Source organism: Oncorhynchus mykiss, chromosome 3, assembly GCF_057628025.1.
Source record: "Oncorhynchus mykiss isolate SJ-2025 chromosome 3, ASM5762802v1, whole genome shotgun sequence".
Lineage (NCBI taxonomy): Eukaryota > Metazoa > Chordata > Actinopteri > Salmoniformes > Salmonidae > Oncorhynchus > Oncorhynchus mykiss.
Genome location: NC_143024.1, coordinates 66,081,115 through 66,109,033, shown reverse-complemented (window position 1 = coordinate 66,109,033; position 27,919 = coordinate 66,081,115). Strand labels below are relative to the sequence as shown.

General features: G+C 43.1%; 1 protein-coding gene across 8 annotated transcripts in view; it reads right to left on the bottom strand.

The window, feature by feature from the left end:
• The window catches only part of LOC110520208 (protein tyrosine phosphatase non-receptor type 4), a 108,440-nt gene that overhangs the window by 6,462 nt on the left and 74,059 nt on the right, over positions 1-27,919 (bottom strand). For 4 of the 8 annotated variants that reach the window (XM_090229935.1, XM_090229933.1, XM_090229936.1 and 1 more), the window contains 12 exons: positions 25,714-25,872; positions 20,467-20,623; positions 14,726-14,809; positions 14,383-14,439; positions 13,536-13,692; positions 13,032-13,198; positions 11,892-11,982; positions 11,711-11,772; positions 11,322-11,468; positions 11,036-11,164; positions 10,404-10,552; positions 9,129-9,264 (listed from right to left, as the gene is read on the bottom strand). In XM_090229935.1, coding sequence (XP_090086061.1) covers positions 9,129-9,264; positions 10,404-10,552; positions 11,036-11,164; positions 11,322-11,468; positions 11,711-11,772; positions 11,892-11,982; positions 13,032-13,198; positions 13,536-13,692; positions 14,383-14,439; positions 14,726-14,809; positions 20,467-20,623; positions 25,714-25,872 — 1,495 coding nt within the window. Of the gene's footprint in view, positions 1-9,128; positions 9,265-10,399; positions 10,553-11,035; positions 11,165-11,321; positions 11,469-11,710; positions 11,773-11,891; positions 11,983-13,031; positions 13,199-13,535; positions 13,693-14,382; positions 14,440-14,725; positions 14,810-20,466; positions 20,624-25,713; positions 25,873-27,919 lie in introns of those variants that run through there. The other 4 variants (XM_090229938.1, XM_090229937.1, XM_090229939.1 and 1 more) reach the window with 2 other exon arrangements.

The following is a 27,919-nucleotide window of genomic DNA, read 5'->3' as shown; positions in this document are numbered from 1 at the left end:
ATATTACTTATGTCATGCACAAAGTAGATGTCCTAAACGACTTGCCAAAACTAGTTTGTTAACAAGAAATTTGTGAGGGGTTGAAAAACGAGTTTATGACTCCAACCTAAGTGTATGTAAACTTCCTACTACACACATACACACGTTATTTGAAAACAAAAAAACATTTCTTTGATGGCTGCCAAATATTTGATGAAGAACCAAAAACAGTTGAATTAGTCTAAAACTACGATTAGCACATGGTTTGGAGGGCTCTCAGATATGAATCTTAATATAGCCTAGAATTAAATACACGAGGGACATGGAATCACTTCAAAACTAGAGTGGACCACTTTTGCAGCTTCAAAACAACTAACAAATATATTTTCATTATGAGTAAGGCATACACTTGACATCAAGTTCTTGTGTAGTAACTTTGTGATTATTACAATAGCAACGTTGTTATATAGGACTTTGGAAATTGATTTACATAATAATGAAGTTCACGTAAATGAAATAAGCAAGTCACTATTCCTTGTGTACAGTACTTATACTCAGCTCATTATGCAATTCGAATGCACTTACCAAAGTATTAAGTAACATACTAATAAAATGTTGCTCCAAAAGTAATTCAAGTTTTATTACATAGGCACAAGAACAGTTTAATGTTAAGTGTTACTGAAAATGCTAACAGCAACAAAATATGGATATTAAGTGTCAAAAGGAAAATAAATATCCCAAAACTGCCTTCTTGAATCAACTACAGCCAATGGAGTTGGCAAATCATGTTTGTTTGTATTCTGACTAAACTATCCCTTTAAAAGATGCTTGTGTGTGTTTGAAACAAAAAACACTTGCCTTCAGATGGACAGAGGCCCAAAGTAGTTATTGCTAAGCATCCAACTTGCTGTTCACAATGCTTGCAAATGGATTTGAATTTCTCTGCAGTATTTTCAGGTATCATTAAATTAATTGCAGCTTTTGAACTTTTCAGTGGCATGTTGAAAGAGTCATACAGTAGTTGAGCGTCACCTTATTTATCTTAAAACAATATGATTTGTTAAATTGGTTTGTCTTGATTATGTACACCTGAAGCAATGGACAATTAGGATAGTGGATATTTACAGAATGTTCACACAAATGTATTGTGTAGATAAAATATGACTGTCAGATAGATTGGAATAGTATAGGACATTGCGTTTGCTATTCATTTTATTTCCATCTTCAACATGCAGTTCCAGATACAGCCCTGTACCTGGATATACAGTGCATTCGGAAAGTATTCAGACCCCTTGACTTTCCACATTGTTACAGCCTTATACTAAAATGTTTATTTTTTTGTTGCTAATTTATTAAAAAAGTAAGAAAAAAAACTTGTCTATATAAGATCCCACAGTTGACAGTGCGTATCAGAACAAAAACCAAGCCATGAGGTTGAAGGAATTGTCCGTAGAGCTACGAGACAGTATTGTGTTGAGGCACATATCTGGAGAAGGTTACCCAAAAATGTCTGCAGCAATGAAGGTCCCCAAGAACACAGTGGCCTCCATCATTCTTAAATGGAAGAAGTTTGTTAACACCAAGACTCTTCCTAGAGTTGGCCGCCTGGCCAAACCTAGCAACCGAAGGAGAAGGGCCTTGGTCAGGGAGGTGACCTAAAACCCGATGGTCACCCTGACAGCACTACAGAGTTTCTCTCTGGTGAAGGGAGAACCTTCCAGTAGCACAACCATCTCTGCAGCACTCCACCAATCAGGCCTTTTTGGGAGAGTGGCCAGATGGAAGCCACTCCTCAGTAAAAGGCACATGACAGCCCGCTTGGAGTTTGCCAAAAGGCACCTAAACACTCTCAGACCATGAGAAACAAGATTCTCTGGTCTGATGACACCAAGATTGAACCTGGCACCATCCCTACAGTGAAGCAGGGTGGTGGCAACATCATGCTTTGGGGATATTTCCCAGCGACGGGGACTGGGAGACTAATCAGGATTGAGGGAAAGATGAACGGAGCAAAGTACAGAGTGATCCTTGATGAAAATACTCAGGACCTCAGACTGGGGTGACGGTTCACCTGCCATCGGGACAACGACCCTAAGCACACAGCCAAGACAACGCAGGAGTGGTTTCGAGACAAGCCTCTGAATGTCCTTGAGTGGCCAAGCCAGAGCCCAGACATGAACCCGATCGAACATCTCTGGAGACCTGAGAAGAACTGTGCATTGACATTCCATATCCATATCCAATCTGACAGAAAGTTGAGAATGACACAAATATTAATTTACACAAAGTTTGCTGCTTCAGTGTGTTTAGATATTTTTTGTCAGATGTTACTATGGAATACTAAAGTATAATTACCAGCATTTCATAAGTGTCAAAGGCTCTTATTCACAATTACATGAAGTTGATGCAAAGAGTCAATATTTGCAGCGTTGACCCTTTTTCAAGACCTCTGCAATCCGTCCTGGCATGCTGTCAATTAACTTCTGGGCCACATCCTTACTGATGGCAGCCCATTCTTGCATAATCAATGCTTGGAGTTTGTCAGAATTTGTGGGTTTTTGTGTCCACCCACCCACCAAAATATCGATGTTTTGTTCCCCGAGCCACTTAGTTATCACTTTTGCCTTATGGCAAGGTGCCCCATCATGCTGGAAAAGGCATCGTTTGTCACCAAACTGTTCCTGGATGGTTGGGAGAAGTTGCACTCGGAGGATGTGTTGGTACCATTCTTTATTCATGGCTGTGTTCTTAGGCAAAATTGTGAGTGAGCTCACTCCCTTGGCTGAGAAGCAACCACACACATGAATGGTCTCAGGATGCTTTACTGTTGGCATGACACAGGACTGATGGTAGCGCTCACCTTGTCTTCTCCGGACAAGCTTTTTTTCCCCAGATGCCCCAAACAATCGGAAAGGGGATTCATCAGAGAAAATGACTTTACCCCAGTCCTCAGCAGTCCAATCCCTGTACCTTTTACAGAATATCAGTCTGTCCCTGATGTTTTTCCTGGAGAGAAGTGGCTTCTTTGCTGCCCTTCTTGACACCAGCCCATCCTCCAAAAGTAATCGCCTCACTGTGCATGCAGATGCACTCACACCTGCCTGCTGCCATTCCTGAGCAAGCTCTGTACTAGTGGTGCCCCGATCCCGCAGCTGAATCAAGTTTAGGAGACGGTCCTGGCGCTTGCTGGACTTTCTTGGGCGCCCTGAAGCCTTCTTCACAACAATTGAACCGCTCTCCTTGATGATCCGATAAATGGTTGATTTAGGTACAATCTTACTGGCAGCAATATCCTTGCCTGTGAAGCTCTTTTTGTGCAAAGCAATGATGACAGCACGTGTTCCCTTGCAGGTAACCATGTTTGACAGAGGAAGAACAATGATTCCAAGCACCGCCCTCCTTTTGAAGCTTCCAGTCTGTTATTCGAACTCAATCAGCATGACAGAGTGATCTCCAGCCTTGTCCTCGTCAACACTCACACCTGTGTTAACGAGAGAATCACTGACATGATATCAGCTGGTCTTTTTGGGGCAGGGCTGAAATGCATCGGAAATGTTTTTGGGGGATTCAGTTCATTTGCATGGCAAAGAGGAACTTTGCAATTAATTGCAATTCATCTGATAACTCTTCATAACATTCTGGAGTATATGCAAATTGCCATCATACAAACTGAGGTAACAGACTGAGAAAATGAATATTTGTGTCATTCTCAAAACTTTTGGCCACGACTGTACTGTAGTGTTAATCCCCCTGCAGTCCCCACAACCTGACAATTTTCTCATGGCTTCTGGAAAGAAATGCTGTCAGCATGCTCATTCAGCCGATAGAAACTTTCAACTGGTTTTCCCCACAAGCAACTAGTCAGAGTCGGAGCCTTCTCAGGTCTCTCCTCCACCCGTTACGGGGTCTGAGCCACCGAATCCTCCCACCATTAGCTCAGACAAAATTAAAACCCTAGTAATTGGCAACTTCATTACCCGCAATAGACTTAAAAATAATCTCGCAGCAATCATACATTGTTTACCAGGGGGCAGGGCTGCCGATGTAGGGACTAATCTGAATATTGCCAGAACTGGCAAGTGTAGAGTAGAGGGATATTGTTATCCATGTAGGAACCAACAATATTAGGATGAAACAGTCAAAGGTCACCAAGCGCAACAGTTTCAGCGTTTAACTTAGCTAGAAAGATGTTGGCATCAAGTAATTGTCTCTGGCCCTCTCCCAGTTAGCAGGATGATGAGCTCTATAGCAGACTCGTAAAACTCAAATCGCAATTTGAAAACCGTTTCCTGCCCCTCCCAAAATATATAATTTGTAGATAATTGGTCATTCCTGGACTCACCCACAAATGGGTGCAAGCCTGGCCTGCTGAAGAAGGATGGACTCCATTCTAGATGGAGGGGTGCTCTCATTTTATCTATCAACATAGACAAGCTCAAACTCTTCTAGCACCACAATGAGCTAGGATGCAGGCCGGGCAGCATGCTGTTAGCCTGCCTGCAAGCTTAGTGGAGTCTGCCCCTAGCACAGTCAGCTCAGTTTTCCCCATTGAGAACGGGTCTGTGCCTTGATCTAGGTCATGCAAAATTTAACATGGTGGTGTTCGCCTTAGCAATCTCACTGGAATAAAAAAAACTCCATTCCGGTCATTAATCAAAGAGATTGTGATAACGCCTCACATCTCAAAATGGGACTACTTAATGTTAGATCCCTCACTTCCAAGGCAGTCAGTCAAGGAACTAATCCCTGATCATAAACTTGACGTGATTGGTCTGACTGAAACGGGGCTTAAGCCCGATTAATTTACTGCGCTAAATGAGGCCTCTCCTCCTGGTTACACTAGTGACCAGATTTCCCCCGCGGATCCCACAAAGGAAAAGGTCAATTTACAAAAAGAAAAGACTGCACATTGGTATTTTGAGGCTCTAGTCATGAAATCTATGCTGCCTGCTCAATCACTTTTTATAGCTACTGTTTACAGGCCTCCTGGACCTATACAGCATTCCGCGCTGCACACACAAGCTTGTTAGCTATCTAGCTTCTCTGGTCCAAAGTTAAGCCAACTTTGAAGTTCCTCCATAAAAGCCACTCCTTTGTAGGTATAATTCTGTGGTCCTAATTCAGATAATGCATGTTATCCCAAGATGCCCAGCGCTCCAAGCCAAGCCTCATCCATCCTCTTGCTCTCTCTCTCTCTCCTTCTCCACACCCGCAAAATTTAGTTGCATCTCGTGCCCTACACTTGCCCTTCATCACACATGTAAACAACTCACTGAGCTATAGCTTGCCCGCTCTATAGCAAGCTGCTCTATCCACATTGCATTTTTTTATTTTACCTTTATTTAACTAGGCAAGTCAGTTAAGAACAAATTCTTATTTTCAATGACGGCCTGCATGATTGATGAAGTAATTTAATGTTGAGCTAAACAAAAAAATTCAGAGGATTAAAAAGGAACACAAAGGAGCGATGTAACAGTACCCTTTTTTCATAGTCATGGCCTCTAAACCTTCCAGCTGTCTACTGGAACCTATTCCAACTGAATGACCTACTTTCTGTGCTTGGCCCTCCTATGTTGAACATAAACAGCTACCTGTCCTTCGAATGTGTACCAAACTCCCTAAAGGTGCAGTAATAAAGCCTCTCCTGATAAAGCCAAAACTTGACCCGGAATTATTTTAAAACTAAAATCAGCCTATACTGAATCTCCCATTCATTTAGAAAAGAAAAAGCTGTAGCTCAGCCACTCACTGTCTTCCTTTATGTACGCAAAACGCTCCAGTTTGGTTTTAAACCCCCATTATAGTACTAAGACTGCACTCGTGAAGGTGGTAAATTACCTTCAAATGGCGTCAGACAAGACAAGGCTCTGCGTCTGTCCTTGTGCTCCTAGACCTTAGTGCAGATTTTGACAATGTCGACCACCACATTTTTTGGGAGAAATTGAAAACCCTAATTGGTCTACGCAGACAAGTTCTTGCCTGGTATAGACATTATCTGTCAGAAAGATAGTTTGTCTGTGGATGGTTTGTCATCTGACAAATCAATGGTCAATTTGTGTCCCCAATGTTCCGTTCAAGTACTATTGTTCTCACTATATACACACACTCTGTAGCCAGTTAATTTGGTACAGCACCCCGTTCAGGAAAATGGTTCGCTCCTACAGACAGCGGGTCACGCCGTGGTTTGCTATATAAAGCAGGCAGCCAGGCATCAAGGCATTCAGATACTGTTCGATTGGACATTAGAATGGTCAAAACGAGTAACCTACGCTACGTTGTGTGTGGTATGATCATCGGTGCCAGGCACGCCGGTTCCAGAAATGCCGGCCTCCTGGGCTTTTCATGCTTGACAGTGTCTAGGGTTTACCAAGAATGGTACAACAAATTTTAAAAAATCCAGTCAGCGGCAGTCATGTGGGTGAAAACAGCTAGTTGACAAGAGGTTGAAGGAGAATTGCAAGAATTGTGCTGGTGGCGGTGTAATGGTGTGGGAATGTTTTCCCGGCATACACTAGGTCCCTTTATACCAATTGAGCAACATTTGAATACCACATCTTGTAGAATCCATCCCGAGGAATTCAGGGGGTCCGACCCAGTACTAGTTGGGTGTACCTAATAAACTGGCGACAGTGTATGCTACCTCTTGGTGTCATTCGGAAACACTCAATTTTCACTGCTATGTAGACGACACACATCTGTACATATTGATGAATGGTAAAGTCTGTGTTTTAGACAAAAGTGGATGGCTGACGAACAAATACAAAATATTTCAAGAGCACCATTTTTCCATCTTCGTAATACTGCAAAAATCTGAAACCTCCCATGTTTTTGTCTCTTCTCTGGCGACCCAGATGAGGCACTAAGTAAACCTCAGGTAGTGCTAAATACATCTGTTAGAATCTTGACAAATTTGATCATATTACTTCCAGTGCAAACCTACCTACCTTGGCTTACTGTTAAGGCTAGGGCTGATTAAGGTTTTACTGTTAACTTATAAATAATTTATCCTACCCACCTCTCCGATTTGGTCCTGCTGTATATACCTACACGTGTGCTATGGTCACAAGACGCAGGCCTCCTTATTGTTCCTTTAACTTCTAAGCAAACAGCTGGAGGCAGGGATTTCTCCTATCGGGCACCATTTTATGGAATGGGCAAGGCTTTCGGTCTCAAAAGTCTTTATTGAAGACTCATCACTTCAGAAGGTCCTATGATTGAGTGTAGTCTGGCCCAGGGGAGCAAAGAAGAAAGGCAAGGCTCTGGCGTGACCACCCTTGCTGCATCTGCGTGGCCAGCTCCCCTGTCTCTATTGGGATTCTCTGCCTCTAACCCGATTATGGGGGCTGAGTCACTGGCTTGCTCGTGCTCTCCCATGCAGTCCCTCGGAGGGGTGTATCACGTCATGCCAGGCTTTTTTCGCTATACTCTACTTGAGTGGGTTGAGTCACTGACGTGACGGAAAGAAGGTACACAAAGGTGCTACAGCAAAGCTAAAACGAAAAAGGGGAAATCCGGTGCTCGACTGAGGGAATTGAAAATCCCCAAAAACATTCCTTACCCCAAGATACTTAAAACTGGTGACGAACTGGGAGAACAAAGAAAAATGAGCACTGTTCCTGCATACATTTGATAGATTTATTGACAGGACAAGTAAACAAATCGGCTTACGTTTCCGGCATTATTCGCCTTCAGAGCCTTGACGTGATCTTCCTGTCCGGTCTTGTGCTGCCTCTGGCTCGTGCGGCGATGGAGATCTTCGTGTCTCAGGGTAGTAAGTTAGTGGTCTGTTCATATCCCTTTGGTGGTGTGGGGGCTGTGCTTCGCAAAAGTGAGTGAGGTTATATACGGCCAAGAACTTGACTGGCCTATACAGAGCCCTGACCTCAACCCCATCGAACGCCTTTGGGATAAATTGGAACGCCGGCTGCAAGCCAGGCCTAATCGCCCAACATCAGTGCTCAACCTCACTAATGCTCGTGGCCGAATGGAAGCAAGTCCCCGCAGCAATGTTTCAACATCTAGTGGAAAGCGTAGAGGCTGATATGGCAGCAAAGGGGTTGACCAACTCCATATTAATGCCCATGATTTTGTAATGTTCTCCAGTGTTCTATGATTTTGTTGTTGTTGTTGAATGACTGTTAGGCCACTTCTGGTGACTTTAAAGGACATTCTACTCCAAAATGCATGAAAATGTAATAATGTTATCCTCCTTTGTAAATACTGACTATGACCAATAACAGGGGAGGTTAGCATGTCTTGGTGGTGTGATGTTTCACCTTTCAACTTTATAATTTATCAGTATTCACAATTAATTCAGGATCATACATTATCATGGTAGCATCCACATTGTGTTTAGAAACATTATATTCTTAATTGCAATAAAATTGCAATGACTGAAATTACAATGCATTATATACCATTCGTTGGACACAAACAAATCTGAAAAACAACCAAATGTAAATGCAACTAACACGTTTGTAGAGTCACAAGCTTGATGTAATCATTGGGTGCCAGGAATATGGGACCAATAATAAATGTTTGACTACTCTATTTTACATATCTTTTGGGATGTCAATAGTTTTTCAGAAAAAAAGTTTCACTCTTTCTCAGAGCAATTGTATTTGTATAAAATAATTTCCCTTTTATTGCACACAATATAGCTCAGAATTTGAATTACTTATGTCATAGTCTTTATTGCTCATCTTTATTAAGGGGGTCAATTTCAGACCCCACTGTATATACTGTAGCCCAGACAAGTAAATCTCAACAAGTGTACAAAACCCTTACACCTACCCTAAAAATGGGAATCTGGAGAGACAACGGCATTGTCATGGCACAAAAGGTTATCACTGGTAGACTGTAACAATGGAAAGCCTACCACGGACAGTACAACAGGGATGAATAAAAGAGGCATCATACCAGTAGGATTATCCTCTCCTTTCAATTAGTAACACCGTACAAGACTACACTGTGCTCCTTCTATTCTAACTCGCCATTCTGGATAAGGCGATGGAGGCTAGTTAGCCTAGAAAAGATGGAGGAGGAAGATAAGAGAAAACGTGAAACATAGACAGACGGGAGAGGAAGAGAGTGATGAGGATAAAGAGAGGGATGGAAGAGGAGGACGTAGAGAAGAGTGCAGGACTTACAGGTGTCTGAATCATCATGGCTCTCTGGTCTCTCATGGTTCTGACTATGTCTAATGGATAGACGGGCTGACTGCACTCCATCAGGCACAACGCTGTCTCCATGGTGATGAGAACTCCTGTTCGGCCAATCCCCGCGCTGCAGGATGACACAGCAGGGGGGTGGGGGGGGCAGGAAGGGGCAGAGGAAGAAGTTTCTACATAAACTCATGACATCATTTCTACCCTTTAAAACAATGGAAAATATTTTCCTTGCACATAGCAACACACATAACGATATGTTTATGGAATTAAAGCTTGATTAGAATACAGAAATATCCCTATCCCTGGGTGCTATACAGTACTGCATTCATTCCAGTGTGTTGTTAGGGCATGTCTTGGCTGAGTCCGATAACTTGGCTTGAGTAAAGGCCTGAGATGTGGATTTATGAAGGCGTGTAGGTGTTCTATGAGGAGCGTTCTGTGCTGCTGGGTTGTGTACTACAGCAGTGTGTAGGTGTAGGGTTTCCGCTTCAGTCATTAAACCCCATAGTAGAACAGTTTATCTATTTACCTAGTAGGCTTGTTGTGCGCGTTCCACGCGAGATGAATGCGCCTCAAATATTTCTGTCAAGTTACGATTGCCATAGGGAGGGAAACATGCATTCTGACAAGCAGTCAAAGCACACAATAATTATTGCAATCGCGGGGAAGACAGACGTTTTAAATTCAGAGTTTTTAGCAGAAGTACATTACCTACCACTTTTTGAGTGACTTAAATTGTGATGAAGAAGACAAATGTTTTAGTTGAGCAAGAGAAGGGGCAACCAGGGAAAGTGTTGGGACAACTTTTTTTTGTTGCCATGAAGTGGTTTCTGTAAGAAGTACAGGCAGGGGGTGTTACCCCAGGTAGAGAATTACCAAGTTACCCAAGTTCTCACTCATTTTGGAGTAGAATGTGCTTTCAAAAAGTCACCAGAATTGAGCTTCTCAGTCCTACATGAAAATTGTCCAGGGGAGGGGGCCCTCTTCCAGAAACTTCAGCCACTGGTACACATTTTGCCAGAGGAAACACTATGTAGCAGTATAGTAGGACAAACAGATCCACAAAGAGGGAGAGGAGTAGCATAATTTGAGGGAGAGCGAGACTGGGGCTACAGTCAGATAGAGGCACACTGCAATGAACACAGTTGTTTAGTGAAATAAATATTACATTTTTATCTTGATTTCATTGAGTGTTTCTTGCTGTATCAAATGATGTGTGTGTCTTAGATGTGTGTCATGCATTATGCTCCCTACCTGCAGTGGACCACCATGGGCTCATCTTTGCCGGTTCGTTTGCTCCGCACCAGGCTGACAAAGTCCAGGAAGTCTGATGAGTCGTCTGGGACGCCGTGGTCCGGCCAGGCCACATACTGGATCTGGGTCAACTCCCGGACCTCTTCGCTCTGTCACCATGGCAACACACAGTAAAGTCAGTGCAACGTTACCATGACAACAGGGGGGGGGGGAAATGTGTAGTCTCGTTACATGGCGTAAAACAAAATGTGTTTTCCCCTTTAACATCTATCAGTGAGACCATGGTAACACACACAGGCTACATGTTAATACTGGAAGCCTCATGGCTGTAGAGGCCAGTCACCATGGCAACATGATACATCCATCACATGAGACCGAAAAGAGAACAGCCCACACAAGTCACCATGGCAACTCAGTGCTGCCGCTCTCATCTTTTAAACGCTTAAAGCGATAGTCCCACTGTGTGTTTGTAATGCTTTTAATAATTTTAGTACCTGGAAGATAGCCTACTGTATTGAGGAGGACTTGCTGTGAACAACCATTTCTGTATGTTTACTTTGACTTCCAAATAGCTAACATTACATTAGCACTGGTCATTGGGAAAAAACAATGACCTGTGAGCATACTGTTACCTCGAAGTGTGTGAGGGTCATGTCTCGGACCAGGAAAGCAGAGTTGCCCTCCTCAGTGAGACAGGCCACCTGGAAGTGGCCGTACGTAGCAGTGCTGTCAGTGTTGGGCCAGTACTGATGACACTTCACCTGTTGGTATAGAGCAACATAAGCCTTTAGCCTCAGCTTAGGAGCATCAGCCATGGGAGAAAAGAGGATAAATACATACATCTTTATCCAAAAATATAATCAAACATACAGAGAAACAGCTGTCTCTCAATCGCAAAGTCGTTTGTATGACACGTACCCGTCCCCTCTCCACCTGAGTGGTGAGCATGACCACCACGGAGGAGCCCTGCTCCCAGGTCATCTGCCAGAAGTCTGGGCAAGTGTTGGGCAACGGGCCCTGGCACGCAATGTACCGGTTGATTAGGCTCGATGCCGGGATCTCCATCTAGGGTACAGAGAGGAGTAGAGAAGAATAAGACCTGTGTGTAGGGGTGTATGTTGGGTGAGTGTTCTGTGGTGTATGTTGTGTGTTAATAAATCCAAGAGTGTGTGGGTATGCAAGCATGTGTCCATTTTCAGTCTTTGGAGTGGAGACTACACCATCTTGGCCGATAGAAAGCCTATTATAGACCTGCTGAACAAAAACGCCATGGTTGGTGTGGGTGGACTGAGGCGAACAGCACTCACGTTGATGTAATTTGCATTAATGTAGTCATCTGTGCTTTTCAGAATGACCCGCGTTGCGTCGTCTATAAACAGAAGAGGAGAGGGGAGAGAGAAAGAAGGAGTGGAGTGTGAAATGGTGGGTTAACAGTCTTAACACAGATTAACTAAGAAAAGTAGAGTGAACTGTGTGTTTGATACTCACAAGGTGAGATGTCTCTGTAGCGGTTTTTGGAAATGTTCTGAGGTAATTTGGCACACAACATTGTCATTCCAGGCCTCTTCCGGTAAAGTTGCTGTGAGAAAAGAATATTTATGATTTTTATCATGATCTCGGTAAGGTGGTGGGGCAAGGGGAAGTCCGACCAGTCCTGGCAAAAGTGGAGGCCATCAAATCTTCCAGAGCCAGCTCCTCACCAGGAACTGCACCGACTCTTGGGAATGGCAGGCTACTACCGGGCTTATTTTTATGTTGTTATAGACTTTGGTTTTCCTATTTCATATTTCGTGGTTGGACGTTAGAATGTGGGACGTACCTATTGGTGTCAACCCCTTTAGTCAGTATGTTACACCGGTGCTGGTTTGTCATCTTGTTAGTGGGAAAGTGTTTCACCTGTGCTGGCGCAGGTGATATTTAAGAGTGGCTGGCCCAGTGCACCAATTGTCTTGAGAGATGTGGAGGGTTAACACCTTTAGTTGTCTTTTAGGTCCCAATTGTTGTTGCTGGTCAACTTTCAGTGAACACCCCATGAGTGTCTTTCAGAACCTATCCTAAAACCCCACCTGTTTTGTTTTGGCTGTTAGTGACTCTTTGTTGTTTCCATTTTTTGTTTTCTTGCATGGGAACATAACAAAATTGATCATGTTGTGAGATGGAAGTTACTTTCTGTTGGTTGTGAGCGAACTTGTCCAACAAAAATGGTCTGAGAATGCTTGCTATGTCTTATAGGCCCACATCTTTGCATAAGCTGCTTCCACCTGCTGTGTGTGGAATCCATAAGATGCCGCTAATCTTTCAAATGAACATACATTGATACGTCTGTGCCATGAAATAAAGTAAAACATCAATAAAGTTGATATTGTAAAACTTGTGTAACAGTCATACGCTGAATTTCCCTCCAGAAAGTGGTAACCTCTTTTGTGCCCTCGAGGTCAAAACAATAGAGCAGAAACTAGGGGGTGCTATTGCTCTCATCACACATCCAGTCAACTCAGAAAGACAAAAGAGCAGTGAACACGACCAATATGAATCGAGGTGCAACCAAAAATCACAATAATATTAGGAAAAATTGATACGAGTATTGCTAACAAAAGCTTTTAATATGTAAGTGAGGGGAGGACTCACATCAAACTGGGTGAGTACTCCCCCGCTGATCAGACCCTCCTTCAGGGTGTTAATGGAATCCCTCCAGGCATCCTGGTCCAGCTGAGAGGGGTCCTGGGGAGACTTCTCTGGGATGTACTGAAAGTCTGGCTCAGTCTCCTGCTTCTCCTCCACCACGTCATAGATGGCTGGGGACATAGGGAAGCAACACGGTTAGTTTAGAACAGTGTCAAGAGAAGAACGGCATCCTATATTATTAATGTACAAGTCTATGGCTCGGCTCAGTTTTAATATTCACACCAGCAAACCACGTAATTAGCAATTCATGAGGTACGCATTTTTCTAATTGGAAATCTATAGTGTTGATATTGGAAGGTAGCCTAACTTTTGTTTGGGGTCACCTGTTCTTCGAACCTGTACTGGGATGATTTGGCCTGTTTTAACCCGAGCATTGTAATAATAAACCAAAGGAGATGACTTAGTAATGTAAGTGTAAATATTTAACAAAACAAATCCTCTCCTCACCATTGGGCCTGACCAATAGGATGAGCTCTCCTGAGTGGCTCTCACAACTGGCCTTGATGAACATGACCACCTGGTCGTGAGTGTGCTCTGAGATATCACGACCGTTGATCAAAACCACCTGGTCACCTTCGTTCAGACGAGGGACACACAGGTCAGCCTGTAGAGGGTTGGAGAAGAATGCAGTCAGAACACAGTTGGGTCAAGTGGTTAGACTACAATACTAGGCCTGCATTCATAGAGCAAGTGTCTCAGAGTAAGAGTACTGATCAAGGATCAGGTTTGCCCTGTCCATATCAACCTTCATTATGAACTAAAAGACAAAACTGATCCTGTATCAGCAGTCCTACTCTGTCTCTGTGACCCTTTGTGAATATGGGGCCCGTAGCAATAGCTTGTGGTAAATTACAACAAAGAGGACTAACTGTTGTTGGTTCACTTTGACTTCATCAACACCAGAGTAACATCCTGAAGCCTTGTTAACGGAGCTGTGAATGGACTGCTGCTAAGTGACGTCAAATCAGACCAGTTCATTTACTGAGCTACAGCACAAGTGTGAGTTTACTCCAAACAATGGAATGTTTCATATGCTGTGTGTGAGAGTCAGAATGAGAGTGAGTGGGGGAAGAGAGCGCGAGAGGGAGGAGAAAGAGAAATAGCAAGAGAGTGAGACGAGGGGTAGATATATAGAGAGCGAGAAATAGAGAAAGAAATGTGAGAAATTCAGTGTGAGTGAGAGGGCGGAAGTGATAGAACAAGTGAGAGGTTGTTTGATTATCTCAGAGAGTACAACATGAGTATGTGTACTGTAAATATATGGGGTGTTGCTAGTGATGGGTGGTTAACATACGGATGTCCCAGGGGCCACACGAGATACAATGACAGGCATCTTCTGATCAGCTCCACCCTAAAACCAAGGCAATGGAGAGAGGTAAATAATCTGCCTATTATCCGGAGTGATTTGCAGGAGCAATGTGGGTTCAGTGTATTGCTCAAGAGCACAAGTTTTTTTCACCTAGTCGGCTCAGGATTCGAACCAGAAACCTTAAGGTTACTGGCCAAACACTCTTAAACACTAAAGCTACCTGCCGCCCTATATAGGATCAGTATTAGTAGGGCCAGGAGATTACCCTCTGAGAGCATGTTACGGCATATAATTATATAAGGGCATCTACTGTAGGCAGAGGTCTCACCTTGACATTGAAGCCAAATCGTCCACTGTCATCCGGCCTCATCTTGAGCAAAACCAGATTGTCGTGAGAGACAACACCGTTCAGCTGTAGAGGAAGAGACAGAGATTGGAAAGGCTATCACAGCCCAAAGAGCTTTTGAAGGGCCTAGAGTTCTTCAGAGGTCACGAAAACCTCCTGGCCATAGTTTTAAATCATTTCCGTACAACTGAATTAACCCATTGTGGAACATCATGAAAACCATGAAGCGTAAAAGTGGCAGACAGTCAGGGTGGTTCATAGGCTTACAGCCCAAAAGCCTGTTTTAGCATGGGTAGCACCATTGAGGACTATCACCATTTTGAAGTAGTCAAGTGGGTGGGAATTGCTATGGGTTAAGGATCACATAATGATGAGACATATCTACAGTTAACTGCTGAATAATAGAAAATAATGAAATATGCGAAGTATATTGAAAGCAGGGTCTACTCCACAGGTGTGGTTCCTGAGTTAATTAAGCAATTAATATTACATCATGCTTAGGGTCATGAAAAAAATGGTGGGCAGACCATTATTTTGTCTACCATGGCAACGCCCCCATAGGATGAAAATTCCCACATCAAGAGGGAACGAGTGGTAGTGCTGAGCGATTAGTGCTTTTGTAAGGTCGGCTTGGTTTCGGATCAAGTATTTTTTTTAAATTATCACGGGTTTCGGTTTTGATTAAAAAAATACATTAAAGTGGTACGTACAGCATTTTAACCACAATAAATCTGAATAAAATCAGTTCATATACACCCCCAGGAAGAATGACACTGTCAAAAGAATTCTTAAATACGGTAATTCACATTATCATAAACTCTTAAACATTTGGGAATTGCATTTGGAAAGTATTCTGACCCCATGACTTTCCACATTTTGTTACATTACAGCCTTATTAAAAAATGTATTAAATAAATAAACCCCCCCACCCCCCCGCAAATATAGGTTTGGAAAGTTTTGCAAATGTATAAAAAAAACTGAAATATCACATTTACATAAGTATTCAGACTCTTTACTCAGTACTTTGTTTAAGCACCTTTGGCAGCGATTACAGCCTCGAGTCTTCTTGGGTATGTGTTACGAACCCTTTGGCCCTGCAGTCTAGGGGGGATGGAAACGATAACAGTGAAAAGGAAAAGTGAGAACTAAAAACAGAAAACCTAAATCTACAGTTAAACACTTAAGGTTTATTGTTTAAACACACGGTAATGGGGGGGGGGGGGGGGGGCTGAGCTGGACCCAAGGAAATAAATAATAAATATCCAAAAACCCCTAAGCTAGTCTTACTTGCTTAAATAACCGCTAGCTAACTAACCAATAAAATACAGTGGGTGGTCCGCCCAGTTCTAACTAGGGCTCTAAGACAAAGTTTTCCTACGGGTAATGTATGCCCATGGGCGACTTGGATTTGTACCCCCTTTTCCCACCAACAAACGAACAGTCATGCACCATAACAATACATACTCACATAATAATGGACAAATGTGACGTGTAGGTGCAAAAACAAAAAGAGAAGTAGCTGCAGAGACAACTGATTGGGATTATTTTAAACCAAGGGAAAGGGGATGTGATTGGGTATGGGAAAGCAGGTGTGTCTTCTGATGAGTGACACCTGTGACTAGGGCAGAAGGAAAGAAAATACAACCGTAACAGTATGACACTACAAGCTTGTGGCACATCTGTATTTGGGGAGTTTCTCCCATTCTTCTCTGCAGATCCTCTCAAGCTCTGTCAGGTTGGATGGGAAGCATCCCTGCACAGCTATTGTCAGGTCTCTCCAAAGATGTCAATCGGGTTCAAGTCCGAGCTCTGGCTGAGCCACTCAAGGACATTGAGACTTGTGTCAAAGCCACTCCTGCATTGTCTTGGCTGTCTGCTTAGGGTTGTTGCCCTGTTGGAAGGTAAACCTTCGCCCCAGTCTGAAGTCCTGAGCGCTCTGGAACAGGTTTTTAATCAAGGATCTCTGTACTTTACTCAGTTCATCTTTCCCTCGATCCTGACTAGTCTCTCAGTCCCTGCCACTGAAAAACATCCCCACAGCATGATGCTGCAACCACCATGCTTCACCGTAGAGATGGTGCCATGTTTCCTCCAGACATGACACTTGGCATTCAGGTCAAAGAGATCAATCTTGGTTTCATCAGACCAGAGAATCTTGTTTCTCATTTTCTCAGAGTCTTTAGGTGCCTTTTGACAAACTCAAAGCAGGCTGTCATTTACCTTTTACTGAGGAGTGTCTTCCATTTGGCCAATCTACCATAAATGCCTGATTGGTGGAGTGCTGCACAGTGCTTCCACAGGGGAACTATAGAGCTCTGTCAGAGTGACCATAGGGTTCTTGGTCACCTCCCCCACCAAGGCCTTTCTGCCTTGATTGCTCAGTTTGGCCAGGCGGCCAGCTCTAGGAAGAGTCTTGGTGGCTCAAAACTGCTTCCATTTAAGAATGATGGAGGCCACTGTGTTCTTGGGCACCTTGAATGCTGAAGACATTTTTTGGTAACCTTACCCAGATCTGTGCCTCAACACAATCCTGTCTCGTAGCTCTACGGACAAATCCTTCGACCACATAGTGCATGTCAGAGCAAAAACCAAGCTATCAACTGTGGGACCTTATATAGACAGGTGTGTGACTTTCCAAATCATGTCCAATAAGTTGAATTTACCGCAGGTGGACTCCAATCAAGTTGTACAAACATCTCAAGGATGATCCATGGAAACAGGATGCACCTGACCAAAATTTCACGTCTCAGCAATGTAAATAAGGTTTCTGTTTTTAATTTATTATAAATTTGCAAACATCTCTAAAAACATGTTTTCACTTTGTCATGCAAACAAGCCATTTGCCACACACGCCTGCCATCATTCACTTTGAAATGGACTGTGTGTTTACAGGCAGCTGCAACAGGGTGACTTGATATCATTACAACACATTCGCCAAAAGTCAGAAAATACACCAGAATGGATTTCTGCAAATATGTAAACACCACGGTAGTCATCTTACATTTGGGAACTTTACAATCCCATGGATCAAACAACCATGAGAAGGTAGGCTCTCTCCCTCAGTTATGAACATCAACAAGAAAAAATCGAATGCTAGTCAGAAAAAGCGAAAATTTAACAGAGGAACATTAGATAAACCCTCTCAAAATTGCACTGATAAGCAATGGGGAATTGTAGTCTACTCATCCTTCTGCAGCTTGCCTGACTGGCTAAAGTTGGCTAGCTTGCTATAACTACTTCCAGATACAACTTCCAGAAAACCTCACTGACCATTTTACTCGCCCTAGCAGAGCTGGTTAGCTAGGCTGTTTACATGTTATCTAGAGCGTTTGTGACTAACAAATAATTTTATTACCTACGTTTACTGACACCGGTCATATTCAGTGGGTGTTGCGCATTCGTAAATTCATCAGTTATTCTGTGCTCTGGGACACTAAAGACGACAGTGCTCTGAAAACGGAGTAGATAGCATATCTATTGCGTTCGCAAATTCACTAACTGGATAACAGTCGTTCAAGTTCTTGCTAGCTAACCAAATGGCACCTGCATCTCTAGCTGGGTATAGCCACCAAAAAAACGATATCGGGGAAAAGTCATTCACTCACCACTCCTCCAGGCAGCAGCTCTATAGAGATGACTGGGAATGAAATAAGTCATCAAATAAAACAAGTATTTAATTAAAGTGTGAAAGTCACGTAAATAAATGGTTAAGTGATAAGCAGTAATATGCAGTCACTACCATCATGGGACTTGCAGCTAGCTAGCTAATGTTACTGTGTTCTTTGCTTGCTACATGAATAGATACGCTAGCCTATTAGCCATGTTATGACTGACTTGTGATCATTGCGCTTACTAGTTTGATTGTGTTGACATTCCCAGCCTTAGTTACATTCGTCTGTTTCTGTCCAAAATATTAAGTAATTGAAACTGAAAAAGTGCATCCCAAATGGAGGCAGCAAACAATGCACTAGGCCATGTGATTTACAACCTGATAGTAACATTATTTTGGACTACCAACAAATGTATTGGTGGATTATATTAAATCATGCATTGAACTGCATTCAATCTATTCCCCCAGCAATGCCTTCGTGTGCATCATGGAACATTGAGTCTTATTAAACCTATGTTAAAAACCTCAGTTAGTTTAGTACCACAAACTGGGAATTTGATCTTTTTGACTTGATATTATGATTGTCTTTTATATCTGCAAAATAGTTCAACGCTGTCAGTTCCACTTTAAATGCACTGCATTATGTGGATTGAATACTGTAACACTGAATAAAACAATTACTAAAAGTCCCATGATAGTAGTGACTGCCTATTACTGCTCATCACTTAACCATCATTTATTTACATAACTTTTTATGACTGCTGAATACAAACTATCAAATCAATTAGATCATGTACTTTCAAGCTCAAAGCAACTGCTTTCTATCCCCCTCGATCAAGCGTTCTTTCGTCTCTCTTTCTGCTCCGCACAGACCAGATAAGTTTAAGCAGACGCGCAATGGATCATGGTCATTATAGTTAATTACCAAGTTTTCTGCACAAAACTGTAGAATATTGGCCTGTTGGAATTCCCAACTACATTGCACAGTTCAGGCTTCATTCGACTTATCGCTACAGAAACTGCACATCGAGCTCATAGAGAAAAATATAACGAAATGGAATTCAAATAATTGAACGGACGTTGGTCAATTAGTTGTTTCAAAAAAAAAAAAAAAAATGGTTAGCTGGTTAATAGTTAGTTGGTTAATAAGTTTTTTTAAATTATCGCTCGGTAGTAACGAGTGGTCACTGAATGGTTTGATGGGCATGAAAACGATGGCAACACCCATCCGTAGCACGCGCTCCAGCAGGTGTATCTCACTGATCATCCCTAAAGCCAACACCTCATTTGGCCGCCTTTCGTTCCAGTTCTCTGCTGCCTGTGACTGGAACGAATTGCAAAAATCGCTGAAGTTGGAGACTTTTATCTCCCTCACCAACTTCAAACATCTGCTATCTGAGCAGCTAACCGATCGCTGCAGCTGTACATAGTCTATTGGTAAATAGCCCACCCATTTTCACCTACCTCATCCCCATACTGTTTTTATTTATTTATTTTTATTTTTCTGCTCTTTTGCACACCAATATCTCTACCTGTACATAACCATCTGATCATTTATCACTCCAGTGTTAATCTGCATAATTGTAATTATTTGCCTACCTTCTCATGCCTTTTGCACACAATGTATATATAGACTCCCCTTTTTTTCTACTGTGTTATTGACTTGTTAATTGTTTACTCCATGTGTAACTCTGTGTTGTCTGTTCACACTGCTATGCCTTATCTTGGCCAGGTCGCAGTTGCAAATGAGAACTTGTTCTCAACTAGCCTACCTGGTTAAATAAAGGTGAAATAAATACAAATAAAATAAAAAGTAAACCGGAAATCCATGGCTCTCTCAGTCACCAGATCTCAACCCAATTGAACACTTATGGGAGACTCTGGAGCAGCACCTGAGACAACGTTTTCCACCACCATCAACACACAAAATTATGGAATTTCATGTGGAAGGCTGTCGCATTCCTCCAAGAGAGTTCCAGACACTTGTGGAATCTATGTCAAGGTGCATTGAAGCTGTTCTGGGTTGTGGTGGCCCAACGCCCTATTAGGACACTATGTTGGCGTTACCTTTATTTTGGCAGTTACCTGTAGGTCTATGTATGGGTGGTCTTACCGTGGATTTGTCGGATGCCATGGGGATGTCGTACATCTCATTGATGTGGTTGTCAAGGAGACTCTGCTGGGAGTGGTCCTGGATGATCTGGCTCAGGTTCTTCCTGGACTGTTTGGGAGGCAGGGCCGGGGGCTGACCATCTACTGTCTCTGGGGATCTGTAGAGAGAGACAGTGTTAGCTAATGGTACCGTACCTTCTGTCAGTCAGTGAAGTCATTGATCCTTTTTCAAGATAAGACATGTTCCATTTCCTAAAATCCAACAGAACTCAGTAAGCCATTGAGCGAATCAAGAGTTTTTGGTTTAGCTGAGACTCCAGTTGCCCCTGTGGCCATTGGCCAATAGCAAAGCAGTGCTGCTACAGTACATTCTCCAACAGGGAGACACAGTGGGTGTGTGTTATTCTGTGTACCCAGAGTCATACATGCATACATACAGTTGAAGACGGAAGTTAACATACACTTAGGTTGGAGTCATTAAAGCTCATTTTTCAACCACTCCATAAATTTCTTGTTAAACAAACTATAGTTTTGGCAAGTCGGTTAGGACATCTAATTTGTGCATGACAAGTAATTTTTCCAACTATTGTTTACAGACATATTATTTCACTTATAATTCACTGTATCATAATTCCAGTGGGACAGAAGTTTACATACACTAAGTTGACTGTGCCTTTAAACAGCTTGGAAAATTCCAGAAAATGATGTCATGGCTTTAGAAGCTTCTGATAGGCTAATTGATATCATTTGAGTCAATTGGAGGTGTACCGGAGGATGTATTTCAAGGCCTACCTTCAAACTCAGTGCCTCTTTGCTTGAGATCATGGGAAAATCTAAATAAATCAGCCAAGACCCCAGAAAAAAAATTGTAGACCTCCACAAGTCTGGTTCCTCCTTGGGAGCAATTTCCAAACGCCTGAAGGTACCACGTTCATCTGTACAAACAATAGTGCGCAGGTATTAACACGATGGGAACACGCAGCCGTCATACCGCTCAGGAAGGAGAAGCGTTCCGTCTCCTAGAGATTAACGTACTTTGGTGCGAAAAAGTGCAAATCAATCTCAGAACAGCAGCAAAGGACCTTGTGAAGATGCTGGAGGAAACTGGGTCAAAAGTATCTATATCCACAGTAAAACAAGTCCTATATTGACAACCTGAATGGCCGCTCAGCAAGAAGTCACTGCTCCAAAACCACCATAGAAAATCCAGACTACGGTTTGCAATTGCACATGGGGACAAAGATCGTAAGTTCTGGAAAAATGTCCTCTGGTCTGATGAAACAAAAATAGAACTGTTTGGAGGCCTCTCGGGTGGCGCAGTCGTTAAGGGCGCTGTACTGCAGCGCCAGCTGTGCCATCAGAGTCCTGGGTTCGCGCCCAGGCTTTGTCGTAACCGGCCGCGACCGGGAGGTCCGTGGGGCGACGCACAATTGGCCTAGCGTCGCCCGGGTTAGGGAGGGCTTGGTCGGTAGGGGTGTCCTTGTCTCATCGCGCACCAGCGACTCCTGTGGCGGGCTGGGCGCAGTGTACGCTAGCCAAGGTGGCCAGGTGCACGGTGTTTCCTCCGGCGCATTGGTGCGGCTGGCTTCCGGGTTGGATGTGCGCTGTGTTAAAGAAGCAGCGGCTTGGTTGGTTGTGTATCGGAGGACGCATGACTTTCAACCTTCGTCTCTCCCGAGCCCGTACGGGAGTTGTAGCGATGAGACAAGATAGTAGCTACTACAACAATTGGATACTATGAAATTGGGGAGAAAAAGGGGTAAAAATGTATTTAAAAAAATAAAAGAAATTACAAAAAAAATAAAAAAAATAGAACTGTTTAGCCATAAAGACCATGGTTATGTTTGGAGGAAAAAGGGGGAGGCTTGCAAGCCGAAGAACACCATCCCAACCGTGAAGCACGGGGGTGGCAGCATCATGTTGTGAGGGTGCTTTGCTGCAGGAGGAACTGGTGCACTTCACAAAATAGATGGCTTCATGAGGGAGGAAAATTATGTGAATATATTGAAGCAACATCTCAAGACATCAGTCAGGAAGTTAAAGCTTGGTCGCAAATGGGTCTTCCAAATGGACAATGACCCCAAGCATACTTCCAAAGTTGTGGCAAAATGACTTAAGGACAACAAAGTCAAGGTATTGGAACGGCCGTCACAAAGCCCTGATCCTATAGAAAATGTGTGGGCAGAACTGAAAAAGTGTGTGCGAGCAAGGAGGCCTACAAATGTGACTCAGTTACACCAGCTCTGTCAGGAGGAATGGGCCAAAATTCACCCAACTTATTGTGGGAAACTTGTGGAAGGCTACACAAAACGTTTGACCCAAGTTAAACAATTTAAAGGCAATGCTACCAAATACTAATTGAGTGTATGTAAGCTCTGACCAACTGGGAATGTGATGAAAGAAATCAAAGCTGAAATAAATCACTCTCCACTATTATTCTGACATTTCACATTCTTTAAATGAAGTGGTGATCCTAACTGACCTAAGACAGGGAATTTTTAGGATTAGGATTAAATGTCAGGAATAGTGAAAAACTGAGTTTAAATGTATTTTGCTAAGGTGTATGTAAACTTCCGACTTCAACTGTAAACACACAGAGTTGGTCCAATGCGGTTTCTGTCCTCCACTTTCTCGATAGTCGTTGCTAAGTGATAATTGCCGCTTCCACGTTGGTGTTATTTCTGATAGTTTTCAAAACCTATGAAGATGTCCATTAAATGCAGATATGCAATTTGTTGACACCACAACACAGTACAGGACTAGGACTAGGATACACATTATCCCAAAAGCAACGCAATAAAAATGTCTTAAATACGCTGATATGTTGTGCTTGTTTAAAGCGGGTAACCACAGAATTTCACCACAAACATTTAAAGAATGAATAAAGAATGAATAAAGAAAGAATAAAGCCTCCAACATGGCAGCTGTGCTAAAACCTGGCTGAACTCTATATACAGTATATGGCTCTTTGTGTGCCTAACCCACCTAGTCACAGTGGGGGTGGGTTATAGTGTACCTAACCATCCTAGTCATTCAACCACAGAATTCGCAGGAGGCCCAGGGGGAGTAGAGGCCAGTCATGGCCAGTCACAGCACATTGTCTTTGTTTAGCGTCCTGTATGCCGGGCTGGTGTCACAACACAGGAGACACTGGCCTGGTCCGGAGGGGGACCCTGCAGGAAGGACAGACAGGCCTCTCCAACATAAACAGGCTGGGGGGAGGGAGAGACAGGCAGGACTACTGCTCACTGACCACAGGGAGACGCAACGTAACACACTATCAAATAGTAGTTTAAGCTAGAGTATTTTGGTCTGAAATGCTGGATAGTTAGCTTTACAAAAACAGATTGGTGTATTCCGCTAATTACATCAAGACAATAAGATATAACGCGCTACAATTGCGGTCCTTTTTCACAATGACTGTAAAGTCAGGGAAAGTTCAATATTCTCTTTATTCTATAAAGGACAGTCTAGGGTCAGCCGCCTTTCAAGTGACAGTGTAGAGGGATGTTTTCCTGGTTTACAGATCAGGTTGTAGAGGGGGAGGTATTACATGACCTGGTCGCTATGCTTTGGTTTCAACCGCCTGAAACCTTATCCTCACTGAGCTAAGGCTACGTGACAGGGAATATGGTTGTTTTTATGTTTATTTTTGAGAGAGCAGGAGAGAGAATCTATGTGCGTGTGTGTGTGTCACTGGATATAGCAATGATGTGTGATCTCTCAGGAATAGTGAGCAGGTGGTTATGTCATCTTCTGGGTCAGTGACAAAAGAGATGAGCAAATGGCTTGGCACGGAATGTGGGTGCGTGCAAGTGTGCATGTACGCGTGTGCTTGTGTGTGAATGCAGAAGTGAAATGAGAGTGAAATGGGAAGAGAAAGTATATATGGTGAGTGCAGGCATGTTTGTGTGCACATGCATAGCTTAAATAGGGATTATGTACATGTCAGAACTATTCCCTCCATTCCCAGTACAGGTGCAGTATCTGTACTAACACTGATGACATAGTTCTTGGTAAGATAACACAGCAGAACATATAAAAAACATTCCTGCTCTAAGATAAGACAGTAACATATGGAGAGACTGCGACAGACAGGCTATTAATCGTCCTCCACTCCTAGTGGCACTTACCCAATCTGGCCTAATAATAAACAGTTACTGGAACTCTGAAAGGTATCTCGAAGAGCATAACAGCCAAAGGAACTGGAGTACAGGGATGGCTGAAGGTTGGGATGTCGAGCAGAGGGACGACAGAGGGTGGGAGCGGGACAGGGTGAGGCTAGAGCTGGGTTTACAAGTTGAACATAGCCCCACTCATCAGGGCAACCCAACTCTAGTAGGCCGGGGGTTAGGCTACGCTCAGATGTCAGTGAACCACTACTGCATTAACAGAACCATTAGGACAATTTGACCTCTATAGCTCTAAGTCAAAGACACTAGGGATTAGGCTACTCTCAGATATCAGTGGACCAACACTGCAGTAGACTAGAGCCACGGGCATTTTGACCTAAGAGGGTGATATGGATTCCAGTCAGACAGGCCAAAGGCATTGTTATTGTTACTAGTACTGTGTTGATCACCCCCCACCCCCATCCTGCTCCATCCCAGCCCTGCCGAACCCCCTCCATGCCCCCAGAGCTGTAAACACTTCACTTTTTTTACAGCCTGTTTTCAAAGTTTCTGTTTCCATTGAAGAACATTAAATGACATTTGGGAAAGGGTGTGAACTGTAATTGTAAGCCACAGACCACAGGCTAACCGTTAAAAATCAGCTGTTTCAGCAGTCGGCGTAGACAGCATGGCACTGGAACTGTCAAGTCCAATTTAACGTGGCTCCCATAGACTTTTTCGACAGCGGCTTTAGTGGGGACTTTAACAGTGGAATCTATGCACTGTCACCAACTTTCATCCTCATTAACAACTATATAGTAGTGTTCTTTTGGGAGTGAGCTGGTGAGAGATCTTCCATTATAATGTTTGACAGTCTTTCTCTGAGCACGAACATATTGTTTCAGTGTAGGCCTAGTCACTTGTACCGGGCTATAACTAGGGGCCAGAGTTGTTCCTGGTCAGATCATGCAGTCATGTCAACAGGGCTACTCATAACCACCTCATCTTCCTCACTAGTGCAGTATGTCCAGTGTCCACAAGGGGTCAGACTTACGAGTGGAGTCCAGTCTGATGCAGTTGCCTTGAGTGGATGAGGCCGACTCGTGATTGGAGTGAGAGTGTGGCAGCAGACTTACGGGGAAGAGTCGAGGCTGATGGAGTTGGCCTGGGTAGAGGACGCGGATTTGTGATTGGAGAAGACAGGGAGGCTGGGCGAGGCGTGAATCACATGGTCCACCAGGTGCCCAACCGACGACGGCCGCATCCTCGTCCCTTCCTGTACAAACGAGTTCCGGCTGCACGCATACACACAAATCGGTGGTTAGGAGGATTGTGTGTGTAATCAAAGCAAATTAATGTACGCTATCCACAGTTGGAAAACTTATATTTTATTTGGATTGTATGATCTGTCCAGCTCTCTGAAACACAAATGTGTATAATTCCTTTCACTCATGCAATGAAATGTGTCAGTACCATTACCGAAGGTATTGGAACTAGAATTCCCTCACAATGTACAGTGGGGAAGTATTCAGTCCCCTTGAATTAATCCGCATTACGTGTTACGTTACAGCCTTATTCAAAAATTGATTAAATCCCCTCAATCTACACACAATACCCCATAATGACAAAGCTAAAACAGGTTTTTGCAAATGTATTCAAAATAAAAATCACATTTTCACAAGTATTCAGACCCTTCACTTAATACTTTGTTGAAGCACCTTAGGCAGATCCTCTCAAGCGCTGTCAGGTTGGATGGGAAGCCACTCCTGTGTTGTCTTGGCTGTGTGCTTTGGGTCGTTGTCCTGTTGGAAGGTGAACCTTCACCCCAGTCTGAGGTCCTGAGCGCTCTGGAGCCGGTTTTCATCAAGGATCTTTCTGTACTTTGCTCCGTTCATCTTTCTCTCAATCCTGACTAGTCTCCCAGTCACTGCCACTGAAAAACATCCCCACAGCATGTTGCTGCAACCACGTTTCACTTTAGGGATGGTGCCAGGTTTCTTCCCTGAGCATTCAGGCCAAAGAGTTCAATCTTGGTGTCATCAGACCAGAGAATCTTATTTCTTATGGTCAGAGTCCTTTAGGTGCCTTTTGGCATACTCCAAGTGGGCTATCATGTGCCTTTTACTGAGGAGTGGCTTCTGTCTGGCCACTCTCCCATAAAAGCCTGATTGGTGGAGTGCTGCAGAGACAGTTGTCCTTCTGGAAGATTCCTCGTCTCCACAGAGGAACTCTGGACCTCTGTCAGAGTGACCATTGGGTTCTTGGTCAACTCACTGACAAAGGCCCTTCTCCCCCGATTTCTCAGATCGGCCAGGAGGCCAACTCTAGGAAGAGTCTAGGTGGTTCCAAACTTCAATTTAAAAATGGAGGCCACTGTGTTCTCGGGGATTCAATGCTGCAGAAACTTTTTTGTAGCCTTCCTCAGATCTGTGCCTCAACACAATCCTGTCTCGGAGCTCTAAATCAAATCAAATTGTATTGGTCACATACACGTTATTGCGGGTGTAGCGAAATGCTCCAACAGTGCAGTAGTATCTATCAATTCACAACAACAACAAACATATCTAAAAGTAAAAAAATGGAATTAAGAAATATATAAAATATAGCCATTGACTAAAATACAGCAGAATCGAATACAGTATTTACATGGAGGTGAGTAAAGCAGTATGTAAACATATTAATATTATTTAATTATTCCATTATTGAAGTGGCCAGTGATTCCAACTATGTACAGTTGAAGTCGGAAGTTTACATAAACTTAGGTTGGAGTCATTAAAACTTGTTTTCAACCACTCCAAACTTATTTTTAACAACTATAGTTTTGGCAAGTCAGTAAGGACATCTTTGTGCATGACAAGTAATTTTTCCAACAATTGTTTACAGACAGATTATTTCACTTATAATTCACTGTATCACAATTCCAGTGGGTCAGAAGTATACATACACTAAGTTGACTGTGCCTTTTAAACAGCTTAGAAAATTCCAGAAAATGTCATGGCTTTAGAAGCATCTGACAGAATAGTTGACATCATTTGAGTCATTGAAGGTGTACCTGTGGATGTATTTCAAGGTCTACAGTGCCTTGCGAAAGTATTTGGCCCCCTTGAACTTGCGATCTTTTGCCACATTTCAGGCTTCAAACATAAAGATATAAAACTGTATTTTTTTGTGAAGAATCAACAACAAGTGGGACACAATCATGAAGTGGAACAACATTTATTGGATATTTCAAACTTTTTTACAGCTGAGGTGGGAGACTCTGTCCATAGGACAACAATCAGTCGAATATTGCACAAATCTGGCCTTTATGGAAGAGTGGCAAGAAGAAAGCCATTTCTTAAA